At 45.6% G+C, this 22,454-nt stretch overlaps 1 protein-coding gene across 1 annotated transcript; it reads right to left on the reverse strand.

Moving 5' to 3' along the window:
* Positions 1-1,734: 1,734 nt before the first annotated feature.
* On the reverse strand, positions 1,735-22,199 carry LOC5566990 (myosin heavy chain, muscle). The gene is given in 23 exon segments (XM_021845407.1): positions 1,735-3,123; positions 3,917-4,153; positions 4,155-4,292; positions 4,294-4,827; positions 4,908-5,401; positions 5,404-5,440; positions 5,442-5,666; positions 5,668-5,799; positions 5,801-5,884; positions 5,886-6,086; positions 7,012-7,090; positions 7,276-8,372; positions 9,403-9,666; positions 12,090-12,207; positions 12,370-12,965; positions 14,591-14,761; positions 15,591-15,998; positions 16,422-16,525; positions 18,334-18,496; positions 18,570-18,950; positions 19,584-19,727; positions 20,344-20,638; positions 21,962-22,199. Coding segments are annotated over 22 exon segments (5,889 nt in total). The 5' UTR covers positions 20,551-20,638; positions 21,962-22,199; the 3' UTR covers positions 1,735-3,048.
* Between the last annotated feature and the right edge of the window lie 255 nt (positions 22,200-22,454).

The raw sequence follows: 22,454 nt of genomic DNA on the forward strand, positions 1-22,454 counted from the left end.
AAGTCACCAATGTTTGGTGATGCGATCTATGATATAATCACGCCTAACCGGATTTGCGAAATATTCGATATCGCATTGTACGCCGAACAAGTGTTCGTCACTCGCCCACGCAAGAGCAAGCGACGCGATCAATAGATTCACTACTAATACTAACGAAATTTTCTCGACTCCCAGGGCATAGAGTATCTTCTTACCTGCCACACGATATACACATGCAAAAATGGTCATTGGCAAAGTAAGCTCTCAGTTAATAACTGTGGAAGTGCTCATAAGAACACTAAGCTGTGATACAGGCTCTGTCCCAGTGGGGACAAGTTTGATCCTGCTCTCATTACCCGCCCCGCAGGAGCAAGCGTCAAGGTCGAATTATCAAACACCAAATCACAAGAATATTCAACATTGAAGTGAAACTAGTTTCATCAACTACTGGGCACCTTCATTCAGCGGGCGGTGATGCGGAAGACGGATTTGCCACCACTTTCCCACATAAAATGCACCGTGTTGCCTGATTAAAAGTGACAAATCATCGGAAAAACTTTCGGTGCTTCCAAAGTTCACTTAATTCATGCTCAAAATTATCAGCTAGGGAGAGAATTTTTAGTACGTCTTTAAGGTACCTGTTTCGTCCAGGGTTGACCAGGCCCTACGTTATGTTTAATTTATGGTCCCGAAGGGGCAGACGAATGAACGAACTACGCTAACTACTATCACGATTATTGATTTATTGCCCATCACCGAGAGGCAGTGCTCCTGCTCGGTGGGGGATACTACTCATTACAGATTACTGCTTACAACTAATATCACAGAGAGAACAGTGATTCTTATATATGCCAGAGGTAGCAAATGTGCACATTCGCTTACGGCATTGTTACACAGATAACAGTGCGCCGACAGCTAGCATCACGCAGCTCACAAGCAACAGCATGAAAGCAAATGGGCTGCTTGCTGCTAGCTGGGGCGAAAGGAGACAAATTAAATACACACTGCTGCGCTGCTGCTGCAGCTGAGTGTGCCTATCATTCAATGGGAGGGTCGTGTCGGTGAGACCGAACAGTACCTTTTTCTAGTTATACCTGAATAAATCATTTTCCCATACTAAACTTCAAGTCACTTGCCGAGTAGCTAAACGCACGGCTTTGTTTGGGCCCATTTGCTACCATTTGGTGACTATGCGGTTTATCGATTTCGAAAATGTGCCAATATCGACACGGCCTAATGTAATAGGGCTCCTTCGCAATCACACTAACGATAAAAACTTTTCTAGATTCATGATTTTGCTAACAAAATCAGATTCTTCCAACCCCGGTTATGAACGTTTTGATTTAAAATTTTCTGCGCATTTAAGTCATCCGTAGTTGCCTGCTACCAGAAGCATCAGCACGCTGTGTACAAAAAGCGAGGTTGTTCCATATGTGTAGTACAAAATACAACGATGCGACTACTACTTAAAGGTTCAAAGTTGTTGTCAAAAGTTGTAACTGAAAGTAGAAAAAAAAAATCTTGGTGAGAAATCGTTCTATGCATATTTGTCCTGCGGTCCCTAAGGTATACATAGAATATGGATAAGTAGACGTAGAATAGTGGTATACTCAGTTTATATTTGTGTAGGTAAACTTACGGCTTTTACCGCAATATTTTCAATTGGTATCAATATTGGCTTTAAGTTATTCCTGGTCGAATTTTCAGAAACCCTTTATTTGTTATCGGATATAAGTGAAAAAAAACACTCGTGTGTATATTTTTTAAATAAAATTCAGTTATTTTAAAAATTTTGGCTTGCTTCTTCCACACATATACATTTACAATAGCTTTCTTCTCTCCAAGAAAATTCCTTTCTTTCGGCTTTACAGATCGTTGTTTCAGGTCAAATTCGAATTAGTATTTTTGTGGTATTTTTCTTAGTATTACTTTTCTAGTGTTCTCTCTCAGTGTATAGGTCGTGAAAATAGATTCGTTTTCAGGAGGCTGCGGTTCGCGTCTGGCTTTTCTGGGTCTGCATTGAGAACCTGCTAACTGGTGCCCTGGTGGATCCCCCCCTAGCACCGTACCCGATCGGGAGCCGGATTGCTCGCCGGGTGGCAAGCTGGGATGGAGTTTTTGCGGGGAGTAACGGTCGAACGTTTAGACAAAGTACGAAGTTTTCTTAATTTGCTTTCGATGGGCTTGATTTTTCTTGTTGGAATGGTATTTTGAACAGTGTCTCTATATTTCTCTCTTTGTTTTGCCTTGTTGAAGATGGTCGTTCGGGCTGTACTAAACGTACCACGCGTCGCAATCGAGCCCCTTATAGGCCGCGGCCAGGGGAGCGGGACTAGCAAACAACTTCCAATGCAATTATTCGGATTGTTCGGCTGCGAAGCGCAGTTTCACAGTAAAAACTAAATCATTTCCATTTTTGTTTCAGTTTCGAATAGTATCTTATTTCGTTATTTTAATTAATAAATAAATACATTTTTTATTAATAAAATTATAAAAGATTCAGAGCGAAAGTATAAACTAAAACGAATAAAAAATAAATAGAAAAATAAGAATGATAACGTTTGAAAAAAAGTATCATTATCATTATGTTTTGATGGACATAGCGTTCCTCTCTTGTTATGACAGGCGATTTGTTTCTCTTTTCCTCGCATGACGCTCGCTAGATCTTCCAATACCTAATATACATGTTCCTCTCTCGAAGATAAGAGGCGACGGGCACGTTTTCTCACTACCCACATACAGATAACGCGTAAACGTAAACAATACTAATTTTAAGGCTGAAAATGTGTATGTGTGAGCGTTGATCATCGTTGTTGGTTGTGTCTCTCTCTCAATTATTGTTGGCAAGATGTTCGTTGCTGTTGTTCTCGGAGACGCTTCTCCGTATGGTGGCCATGAGGGGCAACGTGCCACGTGCACCGGCTTTGCTCTGAAATCTTTTTGGTTTTGTTTGTGGTGACGGCCTACGTCAGCGGAGTACGCGTGAGGATTTTTAAAGTGTAAATAAATTAATTAAATAAATAAAAGTGTGTGTGTTTTTATCTATAAATTAATTTGGGTAGTTCAGATTTAGAAGCCATGGTCATCGAATGTTGGGAAGTTAAGACCTGCAAGTCCTGGCATAACAGATGGTTGTCTCTGGGGCTGTGGAGTAGAAGAAAAACGAGGGGTAGGTGAGTTTTTGTTCCACAGGTGTAGAATAATTTCTGAAAAATTCATTATTTCAAAACAGTGCTGTATGAGAGCTATGGTTGTAAGTCGGTTGGGAAATTTTCATGATCATTCATCGATTATCATTCAAGTAGATGGTGATTCAGGCTATGTGGACTTCTCTGTAATTTTGAGAGTTTTATCACTTTCTGTAGTGATTCGTTTGAAGGTAAATGAATGCCAGTGTTCAAATTATTGAGCTTGTGATTGTAACATTTATTCGGTGCATTATGTGTGATTTTGATTGATTCACTAGCAAAATGAATGGTAGGAAGTCAAGCCAAATAACCGAAGAAACTTATCGTTAACAACTGGTGTCGACGGCGAAAGGTTTATGAATCACACTGAAGGTCGGATTAATCAGGCTTCGACAAAATCAATAAATATTTCTACCATTCAGTACACTTACAAATGAGAACGGTTCGTTTGGATCAATTTACTCGTAGGATGGATATAGCGTACAATAGTCTATCATTTGTTTAACAGCAGCGATCTTACGCTCTGATGACCGATGGCTGAATTAATACAAGAGAAAAAGGTATAATTAGGCGCAAAACACGTCTAACGTAAACTTTCTGAAAACTTCATAGAGTGTCAATATATCCAAGAAAGCTGATAATATGAAAATGAAGACCAAAGAACAGCAAAAGTCCTTCATCAAGATGAAAATGCATGAAACAGAAAAGTCGAGTTCAAGTAGAAGCGCATAGTTTCAAATATACTTTACTGCTGGGCTAGCACCACGCTGCACCGAACCGGCACGTCCTCCCTTGGTGCGGAATTTGGTGGCAGCTTGCTCGGCAATGTCGGCGCGCTCTTCGGCTTCTTCCAGTTCCTGCTGAGCCTTGCGGAACTTGGCAAGATTCAGAGCGGCAATTTCCTCGGCTTCCTCAATCTGCCTCTTGTAAGTCTTGATCTTCTGCTGCAGCTTGTCGACGAGATCCTGCATGCGTTCGTGGTTCTTTGCGGTCTTCCTCGGACTGGAAGGTCAGTTCCTTGATGCGGCGTTCAGACTTGCGCAGGTTCTTCTGGGCATCGGTGTGTCTTCTCTGTTCGCTGTCCAGTTCGGATTCCAGCTCGCGGACGCGCTGTTCCAGTTTCTGGAATGGCCTTCTTGCCTCCCTTCAGGGCGTTGGTCTCGGCATCGTCCAAGCGGACCTGCAGTTCCTTGATCTGTTGTTCAAGGGCCTTACGCAGTTTCTCCTGGGTCTGGGCATGATCCTGTTCGGCCCGGAGTTCATCAGCCAGGCGGGCGGCATCAACCATAGCCTTCTTGGCCTTCTCTTCGGAGTTCTTGGCTTCGTTCAGCAGCTCATCCAGGTCGGAGTGCAGGGTCTGCAGTTCAGACTCCAGCTTCCTCTTGGCGGCGGCAATGGAGGCGTTCTGGGCGGAAACTTCGTTCAGCTGTTCGTGAGCATCGCTCAGTTCCTGCTCGGCCTGGCGACGGCCACGGTCGGCCTGTTCCAGCAGAGTACGCGATTCCTCCAGTTCGTTCTGCAGGGCGTTGGCACGGCGCTCAGAGATTCCAAGCTGTTCGCGGGCATCGTCACGGGCACGCTGTTCTTCCTCCAGGGCACTCTGGACATCCTTAAGTTGTTGCTGGTAGCGCTTAATGTTCTTCTGGGCCTCAGCGTTAGCCTGTGTAGCAGAAGATAAAAAAAGAATAAACCCCATTAGTATATTGTTTCAATTTGATCACCGTAGCTATATCACATTACCTTGTTGGCATGATCCAGAGCAATCTCAAGCTCATTGATGTCAGCTTCCAACTTCTTCTTCATGCGCAGGGCCTCAGCCTTACCCTTGGCTTCGGCTTCAAGAGAGGCCTGCATGGAGTCCAGGGCGCGCTGGTGGTTCTTGCGGGTGTTTTCGAATTCCTCTTCCTTCTCCTGGATGCGGCGATCGATTTCCTGGCGGACCTGAGACAGTTCCAGCTGAGCGCGCAGAACCTTGTTCTCTTCCTGTTCCAGAGCAGCTTCAGCTTCCTCGAGAGCGGCCTGCAGTTCGTCCTTTTCGGCTTCCAGACGCTTGCGAGACTTCTCAATCTCGTGAATGTTGCGGCCACCTTCGCCGATCTGGTCCAGCAGATCCTTGACTTCATCAGCCAAGTTCTTGTTCTCACGGCGGACAGCCTCAAGCTGTTCCTGGCCTTCTTCGTAGGCACCCTTGAGACGGAACAGTTCGGTGGAGTAGTTGCGGCATTCCTTCTGGAAGCATCCAGCTCGGCAGCCAGATCGTCGACCTTGAGTTTCCCATTCTCCAATGATCTTGTCGAAGGCCTTCTGCTTCTTCTCGGCAGCATTGGCAATCGAAGTAGCACGGTCGACCTCGAGCTGCAGATCCTCGACTTCGGTGGACAGGCGCTGCTTGGTCTTCTCCAGAGCGACACACTTCTGGTTGAGCGACTCGATGGTTTCCTCGGCTTCGGCAAGGCGGGCCTGGAGTTTCCTCTTGGCTTCCTCGAGTTCCTCGGCACGGGGCAACACCCTCGGACTCGTACTTGGTACGCCACAGCTGGGCTTCGGCGTTGGCCTTGCTGAGCTGGCGCTGGATGTCAGCCTTGCCTTCGGCTTCCTCCTCAACCTGCTCGCGCAGGCTGTCGAGGTCGTGGTTCCAAGTTGCGGAACTTGCCGAGCAGGGTGGCGCGTTCGCGGGATTCTTCGTCGGCGAGACGCTTGGTGTCCTCCAGCTGCTGGGGTGAGCGAGATCTTGATCTTGCTGAGCTGCGAGACCTGAGATTCGGCATCCTCCAGCTGGCGGAGCAGATCGGAGTTTTCGATCGACAGCTTTTTCTTGGCGGAGTCGAAGTCGTTCAGAGTGCGGTTGGTTTCATCCAACTTGCCCTGGACTTCGTTCAGAGTGTGCTGCAGCTGCTTGCCAACCTTCTCTTGGGCAGCCTGTTTTATTTTTGGATTTAATTATCGTTTATTGCGCGTACCAGGATGACGTCATTTGGGTGTGTTTGTGGATGAAAGTGGAAAGAAAAGTCAGATGGTTAGTTTCATGAATATTAAGCCGGATATTGAGGCCACTCATTTACAGAAGCTGAGGCTGTGCATGTTTACTTTCTTTTTGATTTCCTTATTTACAGTAGGATTATTATCTCCAAAGTGTTTGGTGATATTTTCAAAAAGATGGATTGGTGTGAGTGAGTAAGTAGGTGTTATTCGGTGATCTGATGTGTGGTAGGTGCAATTGATTTATTTTTCTATTTGATGTGAGTAGTGCATGTTTTAGGGGCAGGTATTGGGCAAATATTTTACAGCTGTTTTATGGGGTAGATTCGTACCGAAGGGTACAGTAAATTATTTAGTATTTTTTCAACTGACTTGGTTTTTTTTAAAAAAAGCAGCGTTAGGTCTTGAGAATTGATTTGTTCTGATTGAAATAGGCCTGTACAAATTTTTAGTCGTAGCTTGATTGAAAACTTAATGACAGCTGCAATTTTTCTAATACCTTCTCATTGGCCATATGATCTAAGCTGAGACGGGCGTCGTTCATTTCAGCGTAGTATTGGCTGCGCTCTTTTTCGGCTCTGGGAAGATAATTGGACGACAAACATACAAACGGGTAACGGTTAGAATCGGTGACGTTGTGGGTTGTGAGGTAAAATTTTTGAATATTAGAAAAAAACGATCAACCAATTTGGTCGCTGCATCTACTCGTGGTTGTGGTGGTGGTGGTTGGGCTCGCTGAGGTTGGTTGGATGCATGTTGTATTGTAAAGTTTGGGAGTGTGGTGGAAGACCATGCTCAGTCATCAACTTGCTGCTCAGGCGGATTCGAACGGAAAAGTTTGATAGGAAGATAGGGGATACATTACCTTCTCGCGGGCAAGAGTATCGCAAGCGGAGCGAGTGTTGTTCAATTCATTGTACATGTTAGCGCGATCGTGTTCAGCCCTGGTTTTGGGACATTTTTTACCGGATAGAGGAAGGAGGTGCGAAAATAGGGGAAAAGAAAGAGAAGAGAGATTTTGCGTTTAGAGAAGTTCGATTCAGCGATGCATTCCAACCAATCGACACAATCGGGAGACCTGTGAAAGAAAAGATCGAAATGGTTTTGTTGCAATTTGGGCGTTACTTACTTAGTCTTCAGCTTGTTGAGCTGGTCAACCTGTTCAGCCATCTCGGCGACGGCATCGTTGTGCTTCTTGCGCAGGTTGGCCAGGGTACCTTCATGCTGGATGTTGGATTCCTCCAGGTCACGACGCAGCTTGGCGAGTTCAGCTTCACGCTTCTTGTTCAGCTCGATCTGAGCAGAGGTGGCACCACCGGCTTCCTCCAAGCGCTCACCCAGTTCCTCGAGTTCGCGGGCCAAATCGGCACGCTGCTTCTCAGCCTTGGCGCGGGCTTGACGCTCGGCTTCGACTTCCTCTTCCAGTTCCTCAATGCGGCCCTGCAGTTCCTTGATCTGCTTCTGGGTCTTGCCAACCAGGGACTGTTCATCTTCCAACTTGGCAGACAGGGCAGAGATTTCCTTGTCCTTGCGCATGATGGTCTGTTCCAGTTCCTTCTTGTTGCGCTCCAGATCAGCAACGGCTTCCTGAGTCAACTTCAGGTCACCCTCAACCTTTCGCTTGGCCTTCTCAACATCACCGCGCAGCTTCTTCTCGCGTTCCAGAGAATCCTCCAGTTCATCCAGAGTCTGCTCCAGCTTGGCCTTAACCTTGTTCAGGTGGTTGACCTTATCTTCAGCGGCCTGCAGTTCTTCGGCGGTCTTCTGGTTGACCTCACCCTGCATCTTCTTCTCCTTGTTCAACTTGTTGATGAGTTCATCCTGGTGGGCGATCTCATCGTTCAAGTTGCGGATCTGGTGATCCTTGGAAGCCTTGTCCTGTTCGATCTTCTGGATCTGCAGTTCCAGGTCTTCAGCGTCCTTCTTCTGTCCGCCAATTTCCTGCTCCAGCTTCTTCTTGGTCTGCATCAGCTGGTTGCGGGCATCTTCCTCCTGGGACAGGCGCTCCTGGGTGTCGCGCAGCTGGTTCTCGAGGTCGTTCTTCTGGGCGGTCAACTTGGCGGTCTTCTCCTGGAAGTCCTGGAGGGCACCCTTCTCGCCGGACAGAGAATCCAGCAGGGCGGTCTTTTCAGCCAACAGCTTGCTGTTCAGGGCTTCCAATTCCTTGCGGGCCTTCTCTTCCTTCTCGAAGGCTTCCTGAGCCTTCTGGGCCTTCGATTCCAGTTCCTGTAATTTAGATTTAGAAGTGGGCGCACCTTTAGCACTGATCACACTGATTTCTTCATCAGCTGGACTAGCTGCCTGCACGGTTGCTTTCACTAGTTTTTCATCATCGTTATTAGCTGGGGAGTTTGCTCCATTAGCAAAGTTGAAGTTGAATGTAACTTCCACATCGGGTTCGATTTGATTTTCCATTATGCTTCGAGTGTTCGATTTATATGAGGTAAGTATAAATGAAATGCTTCTACTGATAAATGCTACTGAACCACTATTCTTTGATGGAGACTATTAAACACTACTTAATTGCACCACAAATGGTTATGAATACTGCTTGATATTTTTTCAAAGTCGTTGGACCACGTAAAGCTCAGGTAGAGGTCCGTCCGCTGTACTGCGAATCACTGGAGTGTATGTTGCTTGGGGCCTGATTGGCTTTCCAGCAAGATGCAGTATTGGCTGTGTCACCAACTTCGGCTCCAGAAACGAAAGCCGAACGAACCACTTCGTGTCAACTTCGGCACCCACACAGTGGGCCTACGCAATGGAAATCCATTGGGAAAACGACACACTTCGGGATCCGACAGGTTGAAACAATTTTCCGCATCTCCGACACGGGGCATGTGTTATAATTATCGCGACGGGAAATTTTGATCAAAAATTATTCAAAAATAACCTGGAATATTTTCCACCCACAGACCGATCCAATCACGGACTGAATAAATAATTTATCTTCCCTCCGCAAGGCTGACTGGAGGCGAAATTTCGGGGTGCTAATGAAATTTTATGTTCACTAATTTCCTTCCTCGTCGGAGTGTGTGCTCCAAAATGTTTCTGCATTAAGTGGCAAAGGTGATGCGAGAGTATTTTTAGCACTTGAATCAGCGCCATTAATTATGGATCCGACACAGGTGAAAAGTGTGGAAAACTGGCGGTCCGAGTTTCATGGAAAATCAAATCGCGATGATCGTGTTGCAACCGCAGCAGAAGCAGTAGTTGTCGCTGTCGTCATATGTAGTTGTCTCCACTGGATACTTACGGCGATCTGGTCCTCAACGCGGGAAACGTTCAGCAGAGGCTTGACCTTCTGCCACAGTTTCCACCAGGCCCAGGTGCGGAGCTTCATGTACTTGCGCAGATTGCGCTGAACAGTTTCCAGGGCAACACGCTGCTCCTGCATCTTCTTGAACTCCTTACGGGCGAGGTAACCACGGCACCAGGACTGCATCCAGGACATGATCTTGGACAGACGCTCGTCACGGAATTCCTCCATCTGACCCAGGACACCGGCACGGAAGAAGACCTGTTTTGTGTGGAAGTAACGGTACGAGGTGGGAAATCGCGCAACGTGGAGAAAGAAGTTATCGGTTAGATCTCGTTCGGCTTCAGATCTCTCTGGACCGAAACGGCGCGTGCAGAATGCACACGGCCAGGTCCGGAGCAGTGATGAGTGAGATAGGTACAGATATTCACGAAAACACATAGAATGGATTTTACACACAAACAGGATAGGAGGCTAGCGAAAGGAAGCAATCAACACATATCATCGGGAATGACGTTCGGTGGGCAGATGACACATGTAAGGGGGAAAATTTATGGACGTGGAATGTGCGTTTTCACAGAGATGGCGAGCAGTGAGAAAGTGTGGAATGTTATTTTTGGGGCGAGTGCAGAATTTCAGCAGTGTTTAGAGCCGTAAATTTTCGGTTTTTATTTTTATTTCCTAAAGGTGAGTGAGGAAAGGAAAAATTTCGCCAAGAGGGCGGATATGTTAGATCTCACGCAGAGTCACGGAATTTTATTTTTCCTAATGTTTTTTTTTTCTAGTGTGTGAGGCTAGAAAGAAGAAGTAGCACAACATAGAAACCGAAGATATCCGAAAGCGAGAATACTGAATCAAATTGAAAAATATTGAAACTGTTCAAAAATTAGAACTCCCAAGTCTACAAGAGATAGCGATTCGTTAGCATCTTCTCACATTCGGATATCCTCGGTTACATTCAACACCGTTTTTTCAGAGACCGTCCAGTTATACCTTGGTCTTGCCCATACGGAACTGTTCGTCCGGTAGCTGAATACTGGCCAGAATAATCTGGCAGGCCTTTTCGGGCGTACAGGGATCTTTAATCTGCTGGGGGCACAGAATTTTGTATCTGTGTTGGGAGAGTAAAAGTACAGAGGATTTGATATGATTGTATGCGTGCGCGTTATGATACAGTATGAGGTTAGTTTCGGTCGAAAATCCTGGCAACCTTAATTCCCTAAAAGAGGTTATGTACATATGTATGATCTAAACAGTCTGTTCATGGGGAGGTTTGTCTTGGGTAACCTCTTGCGGACAACTGCTGTATTGAGGGTGATTGAACTATCAGAGCGAATGAAGTCCCTATGCAACGTAGAATTCCGGTCGAGGGAGTCAACGGTCTCAATCGTATAACCCCTTGGAATCTGCGGATAGCCAAATGGAATATTTATAGTTCTGCGTTTACGGCTTCATAAGACGACCGTGGATGATGTAGCTGCTGGGCTGCTGTTGCTGCTTTATACAATTCGCCAAATTCTGATGATGATTCTACTCAATCGAACTACTACTACAACTATTGGAAAATTTTGACCATGCCTTGGTGACACCCAATCGGTAGTGCTCCTGGCCCATGTTGACGCTCTCGATGATGATACCGCCGACCTTCTTGCCATCCTCGATGCCTTCAATGAGCTTGGGGCAGAGGATTTTGTAACTATTTGTATGGTGATGTTGAAGCAATTCGAGGGGAAGCATGTTAGAGTTAACGTAATTGGGAGGTGTGGAATACAGTTTCCGGGGGAATAGAAAATAACCAATAGGTAGATGATTAGCATTCAGTGGTTTGTGGGTGTATTAAAGTCACGAGTGAATTCAATGTTTCAGTTGGAATTCATTCGCTAGAGGAGTGGTTTGTAGGGTGTTGGTGGTTTGTGTTTCAGAGAGCCAAGCTTGTCCTGATCATTGACGTTCAGCTTCGGTTCTTTTCAACTGGAAGCATAGACTACACAACTGTCACGGGGTTCATGGTAGGTTGCAACAGACAGACATAACGGTATAACGCATACAAAAGATATTGGCATAACAAACGATATGGTATTGGGGATTCATGCCTTGGTGTGTCCGAGACGGTACGACTCGGTGTCGAGACCAATGGACGTCAAGATAACGTCGGCGACATTCTTCGGCTCTTTCTGTTCTTCGGCAGCCTTGGGGTTCAGGATTTTGTAGCTGGATATGGGTACATACACATTGTGTGGTATAACATGTGTGCGTGTAGTTCAGGTAGAACGTGATGGGACATTCACAGTAACGGGGGTTGAACGAAATGTCGGAGAAAATAAAAACATATAAAATCAGATAAATTATTATGTGCTGGGAGGTGTGGCTCAACTTTCAAGTTGGCGTAACCGCTGTAAGGATATGATTCGGTTTGTACTGTCAACGTGGAATGCGGGGTATCATTTCTCCAAGTCCTTATGGAAGGGTTTCTGTGTGTTTGTGGACTTTTATGAAACTAGGGGACAATCACAATTCGGTAACTTTTGAAGGAACGAGACAAGACAAAATTGGACAGGCTGGTCAACAATATCCAAGTTCAGACGAGATTCTGCTCGTTGACCATAACAGGTGAGGGGTTGGGGTAGGTATCAGACAAAGACGACTGGGTAACAGATATGAATTATAAAGAGGTAAATTCTCGCCTTGGTGTGACCGATACGGTAGGATTCCGGATCCAAACCGATAGCATCGAAACATTTCTGAGCGGCATTCTTTCCCTCCTTCTCAGCCATCATGGCTGCTGGAGCCAAAATCAGATAACTACAAGTTAAATAGAAGTCAGCTATTAGTCAACTGCTAAGCTAATGCTCGTCCAAAGTCTGTAACTGTAGTTTCCCTACACAGTGTGTTTAAGTGCTCTACTGTATTGCTGAAAAGTGGAAAAGTACATTTGTTCATATGGCAGAATCATTCGATACTTACCGCAGCTTGAAGTCGGGGTACATCATTCGGTTGGGGAAACCTTTACGGCAAATACGGATACCTTCAAGTACACCGTTACAAGTCAGCTGGTGCATGACCAAGTGGGCATCGATGAGACCGGTCTGCTTCAATTCGTTGGGAATGATACAACGGACGAAGTGAGGCTGAGTCGACTTCAGAGTGGTCATCAGGTTGTTCAGCTGTTCCTTGTAGGACGAGGAGACAGTGGCGAAACCAGCACCCTTCTTACCACGTCCACCCTTGCCGCCACCGGCATCAGCACCGCCAGACTGTCCTGGGTGATCAGCGAAGATCTCCACCACCAGTTTGTTCTGACCCTTCTTGAACTGATCGACAACGGTATCGTTCAGAGGATCCTTGTTCTTCTCAAGCCATCCAGTGATGTTGTACGAGACAACACCGGCGTAATGGCCAATGGCGAAGTGGGCGGCCTGGCAACCTGGCTTCGGTGGCTTGGGCTTCTGGAATGGAGCAGACTTGCCCAAATGGTTGTTCATCAGCTTCTCAGCAAAGGTCTGATCGGTGGCTTTCGGGAACATAGATTCTTCTTCAAGAATGGACAGGATACCCATGGGCTAGAGAGTGCAAACGTTCGGATAGAATGAGAAAAAGAAACGTCGGTTAACTCGGTGCTTCACGCCTTCGCTAATGGACGAAACGGACCGTCCGGGATGCATTATAAAGCATGCTAAGCTAGAAAAAATGCGTGCAGATATTCAGTTAGTGCCATCAAAGTTTCGCTTCACTACATAGTTAGCTTCTCATTCTACACAATACAGTTTCCTGCAACTTTTTCAGGCGCTTACCTTACTCGTTTAGCTTTAGTTTCAAGCGCATTTGTTTACAGCGGTTTAACAGCGAAAAAATAGCAGGTAATGAGAGAAAAATGAGCGAGAAACACGTCAAAAATCAAATACGTCTGTTTCCCATTGTGGTACAGCAAAAATGGTCTCAGCGTTGACGCTGCATTGAACTAATCTACCGGACAAAACTGGAGGCTAAGGCTCGGATCTGTGTGCAAGGTTCGCAGCGACCATCTTTTACTACCTTCTCGATCAGGTCGATCGTCGGCTGGAGGTCCAGACCGAAGTCTATGAACGTCCACTGTATGCCTTCGCGTTCGTATTCCTCCTGCTCGAGAATGAACATGAAGTGATTGAAAAATTGCTGCAGACGCTCGTTGGTGTAATTTATACAGAGCTGATTGAAACCATTATACTGTACCATGGCCGGGGTTGAACAGGGGGATGAGGTTGTGTGTGTGGGTTGAAAGGAGAAAGAGAAACACATTTGTTTGGATGAGCTATGAGAATGATGATCGAAGAGAAGAGAGTGATTAGTCGTTGATAATAAAAAACGGGGTTCTGCCAAGAGAACCGTCGTGGAATGTTGGAATATAACGTCTCGTGGTTATATTTCGGTTGGTTGGGCAATTAGGAATGAACGTGGATAGAAATTTTGGCTTGTTATAGAATTGTTTTGTGTGTTTGTGGAGGATTCACAACATTCAAAACGTGTGTGGTAATCTATCTGCTACGAGAGACTCAAGGAGAAAATACACAAAACGCAGCGAGCTGTGGTTGGCCGGCAGAGAACACTCCCGAACAAATGGGCGCTCTACCTTCTCAATCAGTTCAATACACTGTTGCAGATCCATGCCGAAATCGATGAAGGTCCATTCGATACCCTCGCGTTGATATTCCTCCTGCTCCAGGACGAACATGTGGTGGTTGAAGAACTGCTGCAGCTTCTCGTTGGTGAAGTTAATACAGAGCTGTTCGAAGCCGTTGTACTGTATGATTCGCATGGGAAGGAATAGGCGTGGTTAGTGATGAGTAAACTATGAACGTGCAGAGTCGCATCGTCCCAAAACAACAATTTTTGTATTGTTCTTTTTCAGACTTCTGCCGGGAGGTGATGTAGAACCCAGAGGAATGGCTAGGCATCGTCGCGTATTGTGCTAACTCTGCGGAGAATCCTACGCTCGGATCGTTTGCAATTCTTCCGACAGAGACACTTTGACGTGACTAATGATCAACGCAACTGACATGGCGTAGTAATGGCTATGATATTTAATGGTAGTTTCGTCTTTGGCTTGGGAATCTACGAGTTCATTTCGTCATGATCCACGTAACGGTAGTTGTAGTTGTTGGAAGCGTTTTGCATTGAAGCAGTCGTTGTGAGCGTCATTGAGTTGTACCTTTTCAATAAGATCGATACAGGCCAGCAGGTCCATACCGAAATCGATGAAGGCCCAGTTAATACCTTCCTTCTTGTATTCTTCCTGTTCCAAGACGAACATGTGATGGTTGAAGAACTGCTGCAGCTTCTCATTGGTGAAGTTAATACAAAGCTGCTCGAAGCCGTTGTACTGTAGTTTTTGCGAATAATGGAAACAGTAATTTGGTATGGTTAGTCGAGTCCGATTCTAGTCGTACACATTATAGAGTTCCCCTTAGGTTGTCAGTGTCCAGTTTTGATGAATGGTTTTATTCTACTGAGGTAAATGAAGGTGATGTCCACATGGGTAACGCAAGTATACCTGTTGAGTTCCTTGGTGATCATGACTGAAAAAGCTAGAAAGACCAACTTCGTGGTGCATGCGGGCATTGTGATTCAAGACTTGTTCATGCTACAGAAGATACTCGTTCACCAATAAAAGTCAAGCCCAAGGAAAATGTGTCCCTGGCTTGGATGCGGAAACATTCAATCACAGAAAACAACTCGTATCACGACGGGCAATGGGAAAGTAAATTGATATGAACCTTTTCAATCAGTTCAATACAGGCCAGCAGATCCATACCGAAATCGATGAAGGCCCAGTTAATACCCTCTTTCTTGTATTCTTCCTGTTCCAGGACGAACATGTGGTGGTTGAAGAACTGCTGCAGCTTCTCGTTGGTGAAGTTAATACAGAGCTGCTCGAAGCCGTTGTACTATGTGAAGGGGCAAATCATTTAGTGTGTGGTTCCAATGTCTCCCCAAAAAGTTTGTTTGGTCGTGTTGGTTGATCATTTTTGAAACCCTCCTCCCTTTTCCATGCCCTTCTAGAACCCCTATTGGTTTGGGTGTAGAGCGAGGAGAATCGGAACAAAGCGCCGCTGAAGATCACTGCCACAAATTGGAAGATCACTTCCCAGCGCCAAGATCCTCATTCGACTCGCTCAAGTGTTTGTTGCCAGTGTTGTGTGTATACTTACGTCGAAAATTTCGAAACCAGCAATATCCAGTACACCGATGAACTGGACGCGCTTCATCTGAGTGTCCAGAGTCTCGTTACACTTCTTGACCAGCCACTTGAAGAGACGATCGAAGATACCCTTGCAGAGGGCACCGACGGCGTTGGTGACCTGATCCTTGTTCTGACCCTTGGTGACGAATTCAGCACCGACCTTGATACGTGGCTTCAGCAAGTTCTTGTACAGATCCTCAGTGACGCAACCCAACAGCTTGGCGACGCGATCACCTTCCTCCATACCGTCAGCTTCAGCCTGTTCTTCGCGGCCCTTCTGCTTGAACTTCATACCACCCATATGCATGACAGCGGCGGTGATTTTGTAGATGTTGTCCTTCTCCTCCTGAGTGAAGCCCAGAACGTTGAAGGCTTCCTGTTTTGGGGGAGGGGGTGGAAGAAAGTTTGCATTAGGGGGAATTCGTTTGAACGACGATCTTTCGAGGAATATGCAACACATAGGATAATCCGCGCTCGTCCAGCATGACTGTCGTTCCTTGACTCTCCCGAGGTAGCTGCCACGAGAGAGGTTTCAGAAGACCTTTCAAACGGGAGACGCACGGTGGTTAGTAATGTTCAAAATGGCGTTGTAGCGTTATTTTGGTAGCTTTTTTGTTTCTATACAAAGAAGTTTCGTTCGATTCGATTCCTAAGTATTCTGTTCCAAACAGAGGTGCTTCGATTCGGCGAGTTTGACGCATAACTGTTTCAAACAGCTTGGCTGCGCCCTAAGGGTGGTGCTCGTTTTGGTGGATGGATTTGGAAGAACGGTTTCCAAAAGGGTGGAACAACAACTTACATCGGTCAGCAAACATTCCTCGCCGTCATCGACATTGGGAATGGTAATTTTACCCTGGGCGACGTTGTAGTAATCGTAGATATCGTTGGACAGGAAGCACATATCTGTTGATTTTGACGGCGCATTTGAAAGAAGGGATCTTAATTATTGGATTCTAGCGGTATCGTTGGGAACGGTCCGTCAAGTTTTGGAGTTCATTTCGTTGGAATGATTCAGTGATTTTCTTCGGTTCATGGTGAGTTGTGCTGCAAGTGCGCTTCGGCTTTTTTTGTAAGTTTGATTACAGCGCATTTAACACACAAACACTCAAACACGTGTACGGGAAACAAAAAACACACACACACACACACACACACACAGACAGTGCGAATGAAGAGACGTTGTCACGGAGGTGGGGATCAGTAGCGGGGAATGTCAGTTTGCAGGGATAACTTCATCAAAATTCATACATTTTGGGAATACAATCCGGAACAGGTTCCATCAGCGGCTGTGGATGCTTCGTATTTTTACAGCGGCACACGAGTTTGTACAACAGAGGATCGCTTGAAGTGGCATGTGTGGCTTACTTTTTGATCTGTACAAGGAATTTAGATCGTTGTGCGAGTGAACCGGAGGTAAGATATCAAGGGGGAAGTCACGGTATGGCTGCCAGGCAGACTTACGTCCAATGATTCTAGTTCTTCCGCGTCGTTTACGCCCGGGATGCGTGTCTTGCCTTGGGTGATCGTAGGGTAATCGCTAATACGCGTACTGAGCATCGTTAACTCTGTCCGTTTGGATCGGTTCAAAATGTATGGATTTCAAAGAGTAATGGGGGAACATTGATCACTTGATAACTAGAAGTGTAGTGGGTTGAGGTTGGTGGTTAGTATTGGTAGTTTTGTTGTTGATCGATTTCTTTTCGGGGAATTTTGACTGAGGACAACAACAGAAGCAACATTGAGATCAGAGTCCAGTTTCTGCCGATTCTTACTTCGGTACCCAGCATTTCTTCGCCATCATCGACGCTTGGGATTGTAGTTTTTCCCTGCGATACGATATGGTAGTCGTGGATGTTGTTGGAGAGCATACACATCTCTGCGGGTTGATGGTGGGAAAGCACGGATTCATGAAACAGGTGATTTGAATTGTGTAGGGTGCGTTAGTGAATTGTGTGTGTAATTAAACGGAGGCGTACGACTGTGGTCCCGTATCTTGGTTGGTGTCATATTCTGGTGCTACAGCTATAGGATATCGGTAAACCACCTGATGTGATCCGTTCCGAGGGATCCATCAGATGGATGCTACTACTCTACGGATGGCTAAAATGGGATATCTACTGATGGCAATGAGATAATCGACTCCTCATGGGGTCGTTCTACCGTAAGCTTAACAATGCGAAAACATGAAACTAACACCCTGTCAAAACCTATGCTATCGAGTGAACTGTTCACGATTCCTCGAAATCTTACATCGGTCAGAGACATTTCTTCGCCGTCATCTACGTTGGGAATGGTAGTTTTACCCTGGGCAACAACCATGTAATCGTAAATGTTGTTACTGAGCAAACATTTTTCTATTTGAAGTCCATCGAACGAAAGAAAAATGAAAGATTAATGTGCGTTCCCTGACGGTTGCTGCCAGGCTAGGCAGTTTCGGTGCTGGTGTTGATGTGTCTCCTGTAAAAAAGAACTTTTCCTTTCGCGTTTCAGATTGAAAGGAAAAGTTGTGCTACGGGTGCACTCAGGTGCGATCATTACAAAAGTACAAAGTGAGGGGTGGGTTGTATCCAACAGAGCAATTTCCAAATTGCTGTCGGCGATCAGGTCCAACAACAGAGGTCAAGTATGAAGTCTTATTGAGTCCACGTCCGTGAGGTAGTAAGAGTCGTCATCAAGTGTAGAGTTGATCCTGTTCGGTTCGATCATATTACCTTTCAGTCCCTTGACGGAACCGGACATCATCTGGTAGAAAATATGGTAGGAACGCTCCAGCGACTGTTGGGAGATGACACGGGCCTTTTCCAGCAGGTAGGTCTCAATATCGGCACCAGCCAGCTTACCGGATCCGGTGAAGTGGATACGGATGAACTTACCCTAGATGTGGCAGATGAAGAGAAGTATTCTGTTCAGTAATCAGTTCATGTCTGGACGTTTTCGTGTAACTTACGAAACGGGAAGAGTTATCGTTACGGACGGTCTTGGCGTTACCGTAGGCTTCCAGGACGGGATTGGTTTGGACGACCTGATCTTCCAGGGAGGCCTTCTTCTCCGAGCTCTCTTCCTTCTTGGTCGACGCGCCAATGGTGGCGAAGTAGGCAATGACCTTCTTGGTGTTCTCAGTCTTTCCGGCACCAGATTCACCGGTAATCAACATAGACTGGTTCTCGTGGTTGGTCAACATGTTAACGTAGGCACCATCAGAAACGGCGAACAGATGGGGCGGCACTTCATTACGACGTTTGCCACGGTACATCTTGGCGACACGCAGGGTGTACAGCGGCCAACGCTTGTAGGGATTGATGACAACGCAGAACAATCCGGAGTAGGTCTGTGGGTGATTGATGAAGACATTTCGGTCAGAACGTGACGTGACGGTGAGGATTGTGACTGAAAACTTCTGAATAAAATGCGACGGGGTACGAAACGAAATCGCCGGTCCCGAACTCGTGGCACATTGCTATCATGTGTTTGTCGGTCCGGGACGTAGTGGCGAACACGATTCGTGAGGCGGTGTAGATTTTGTTCTACGGTGCCGTCTCACGGAATGATTGTATGAATTCTGTTCAATGTGAATAGGTAAATCTAAAATTTACGCAGGGAGGCGTAGAGTAGTGTCCTCGAATATGCAGATGACTGGTGGTTTAAAAGATTCCGTAGAGAAATGATGTGGTGGTGATGTAGTGCAGGTGTTCGTTGAGCCGGGTGTAGATCCAAACACGGGTGCGTTTTGCGATTGATTGGTCCTTTTTCGAGGAGGTTTCACGCTCGCAAAGGCTGACGGTGCATTGGGAGAAGGGATTTTCTAAGGAAGTGTTAGTTTTGGAATCAGGAGTTGAATGGTTTTGATTAGAAGTCGAGATGATCATTGACAACGGTGAAGATCAGTTGGTGTTAGCTTTGGGTTCTTGAATGATGGGCGGTGTTAGCTAGCTAGTTTTAACCGCAATAGCCGGATACTTACGTAGATAAGCTTGGCCCTGTAACGCTCTCTCAAGTTATGCAAGACAGAAGCATCGTTAAGATATGTCAAGTTGGACATATCCTCGCATTTCTCGTATTTCGGTGGATTGACCTGGCTGACCAGATCCTTCTTGAAGTCCTTGGTCTGAATAGGTCATGTGTTCAACGAAAAACATCAAGTACCCCGAAGTGTGGGAGACCACACGTAAAGTCGAAACCACGTGGGATAATTCGACAATATCGACAAATTCGAGTTGTTTCGATGGAAGTATAAAAGAAAAGAAGAGCATCTGTTAGTTCCTGTTGCTGGGCACTTACGTAGATCAGTTTGCTGTAGTATCGTTGGCGCAAATTGTGCAGTACGGCAGCTTCGTTTAGATAGGTCAAATCGGCCATATCTTCGACTTTTTCGAACTTTGGAGGATTCACTTGGGAAATTAACTCCTTTTTGAAGTTTTTCTCCTGCTCGTGTAGACATGGATGGAAAAGAATTGTGGAAAATGTTGTAAGTATGGATGCTTTTGACGTGTGTAGCGTTGAACAGGAACTAGCTCTGGATGATCTAAGCTGCCGATCAAACAGAAGCCGTACTCCTTGAGTATGACATCTATTTGATCTGAGCGTGGTTCACATCATCCGGGGCCAAGTACCAAATGGTGGCGTATTTGAATCCTCTGTAGGTTCTTCCAAAGTGTGCGCTTTCATTCGATCGATACTGTTTTCTTAGTCCGGTCTCAGGACAGTGGAACGATTGGCTTTACCTCTCCACCTGGCAGGCCAACGGTGACCAGCTCACCCTTGGTGGCCTTGATTTCACCGAGGACGTAGCCCTCCTTCTCATCTGGAACCCAGCAAGCCTTCTTGGCATCGTACGGCTTGCTTTGATCGATACGCTTCTGTTCGAGCGAAACGAACAGCCACTCGCTTGGATCGGGGTCATCGCCGACTTGGACAACTGGCTTCGGCATCTTGAGCTTTTTTTAATTTAAAGTGAGACGGGGGCTAATGAGAGACACGTTTGTTTGGTTTTTGATTTTTCAGCCCTTAGTTGCCTTCCTGCAAAGGTGAAAAAGAGAAAACTATCGGTTAAACGTTAGCACTATTTCTTGAAGCGGGTTGGTTAGGGATTGAGTCGGAGCCATTCCAGGTTTCAGTGATATCGAGGAGATCCCAACGTAGAAAAAATCAGTGACCTTATTTGGCTCGACTATTGATTGCATTATCAATGGTCAATCCAAATAAAGTCACTGATTCGTCATATTCCTTTTAGAAATTAACATAATTTAGGATCAATTATTATTATTATTATTATTATTATTATTATTATTATTGTGGCGGAAACAAGACCGTAAAGATAATCTAAGCTACAGAAATGCATAAAATTTTGCCGTTTATGTAAACTTGAAAGTATCTGCAATAGGGAGCCGGATCCAATTCCTGGCAGTTCACTTCGGCAGGGGTTTTTATTAATGTTGCTGAGCTCATATTTGACCCATCATGCGTCGTATCAAAGTGCTTTTGATAGCTAAGTTTCAGACAATTCAGCTGGGAAAACTTGCCATTCAAAAGGCAATAATTGAAATGCTCAAGTAGTTCTTTACCCAAAAAATCCAATTCAAAATTAAAAAAAAGGCTAACAGATTTTGAGATCCGAAACTTTAATTCAGCTTTCTATTCCAAGTTGAAGCGCAATAAGTCAATCAATTGATGCCATGTTCCATCCAAATCATTGTCATTGCGTGCAATCATTGCAAACAATATTGCCACCTTCGCACAATACATTCCCCGGATGAGTCAAAATCCACAAAAAAAAAAAAAAATTCAACGCTTGCGCACCCGAAGGGATGGCTCAACCTGGACCTGGCAGGTCCGAGTTGTTCGATCCCACGCAGAAAATTCCAACCAAGTTGTTCGTGGTGTCGAATTATGCAACGGTGTTGATCGCGACGAGTTTTCACATTTTCACGCAACTCCTCGGCAACTGGGTTCTATTATTAGCCGCCACCGGGATTGCACAAGTCACAAAATTTTACGCCTCTGGGGCCATAATTTTCAAACTCTAAGCGCGCAGCAAAATTTTGCGCGCGCGCTGCTGGGATATTTTTAAACTTTTTTTATTCCGCACCGAAAACAGAATTATATACTCCACCGGGTTGAATGTATGAACGGGCACAGGAAAAGTATGATTCGTTGATTTGAAATATGCCACTACCACTATCGTCGAGCCACTGATTAATGTGCTAAGCAAGGTGGATAATATTAAATTTTATCTGATTACGCCTCTAGAATTCATCACTTTGTAGAATTGGTTGATTGAAATTGAGTTATCAACTGTAATTCCGATAAATCTTCATCACGATTGCCACCTTTCCAAATTACCTCGACACTAAGCACGATTGCTTCGAGATCACTTCACTTTTCGTTAAATGTTCGATTATGTTCGTAAAGTCCAGTAAGTCTAATCACTTATGTGAGAACAATCACTTCTTAAAAAAACTACACTGAACCAAAAATTGTACTCCAAGGTGTAACACCGAGAGAGAGACAGAGATCGGCTAAACTAGAGACTAGAGAGAGACGATCTGCAACCAACGACAATTGCGATCGAATTGAGCAGAGCTGGCGACCGATCGCTACGATCAAGTGGTCGTGCCACGGTGGAACCTAGCCGAAAATTATCCGAGCAGGCGCAAAAGACCCGACACGAAGATCGTGAGTCACACCACCGTCTGGGAAGGACACCGAAGTGGTGCGAACCGTGTGTCATCGGGAACACGATTCTGGGTCCCAGGACTACGGTTACAAATACGACGGACGGTGCCGATGACGACAATCGGCTCAGAGATGCGTTTCGGGAGTTCTATTTTTGAAA

The sequence above is a fragment of the Aedes aegypti genome, chromosome 2 (assembly GCF_002204515.2).
Source record: "Aedes aegypti strain LVP_AGWG chromosome 2, AaegL5.0 Primary Assembly, whole genome shotgun sequence".
Classification (NCBI taxonomy): Eukaryota; Metazoa; Arthropoda; class Insecta; order Diptera; family Culicidae; genus Aedes; species Aedes aegypti.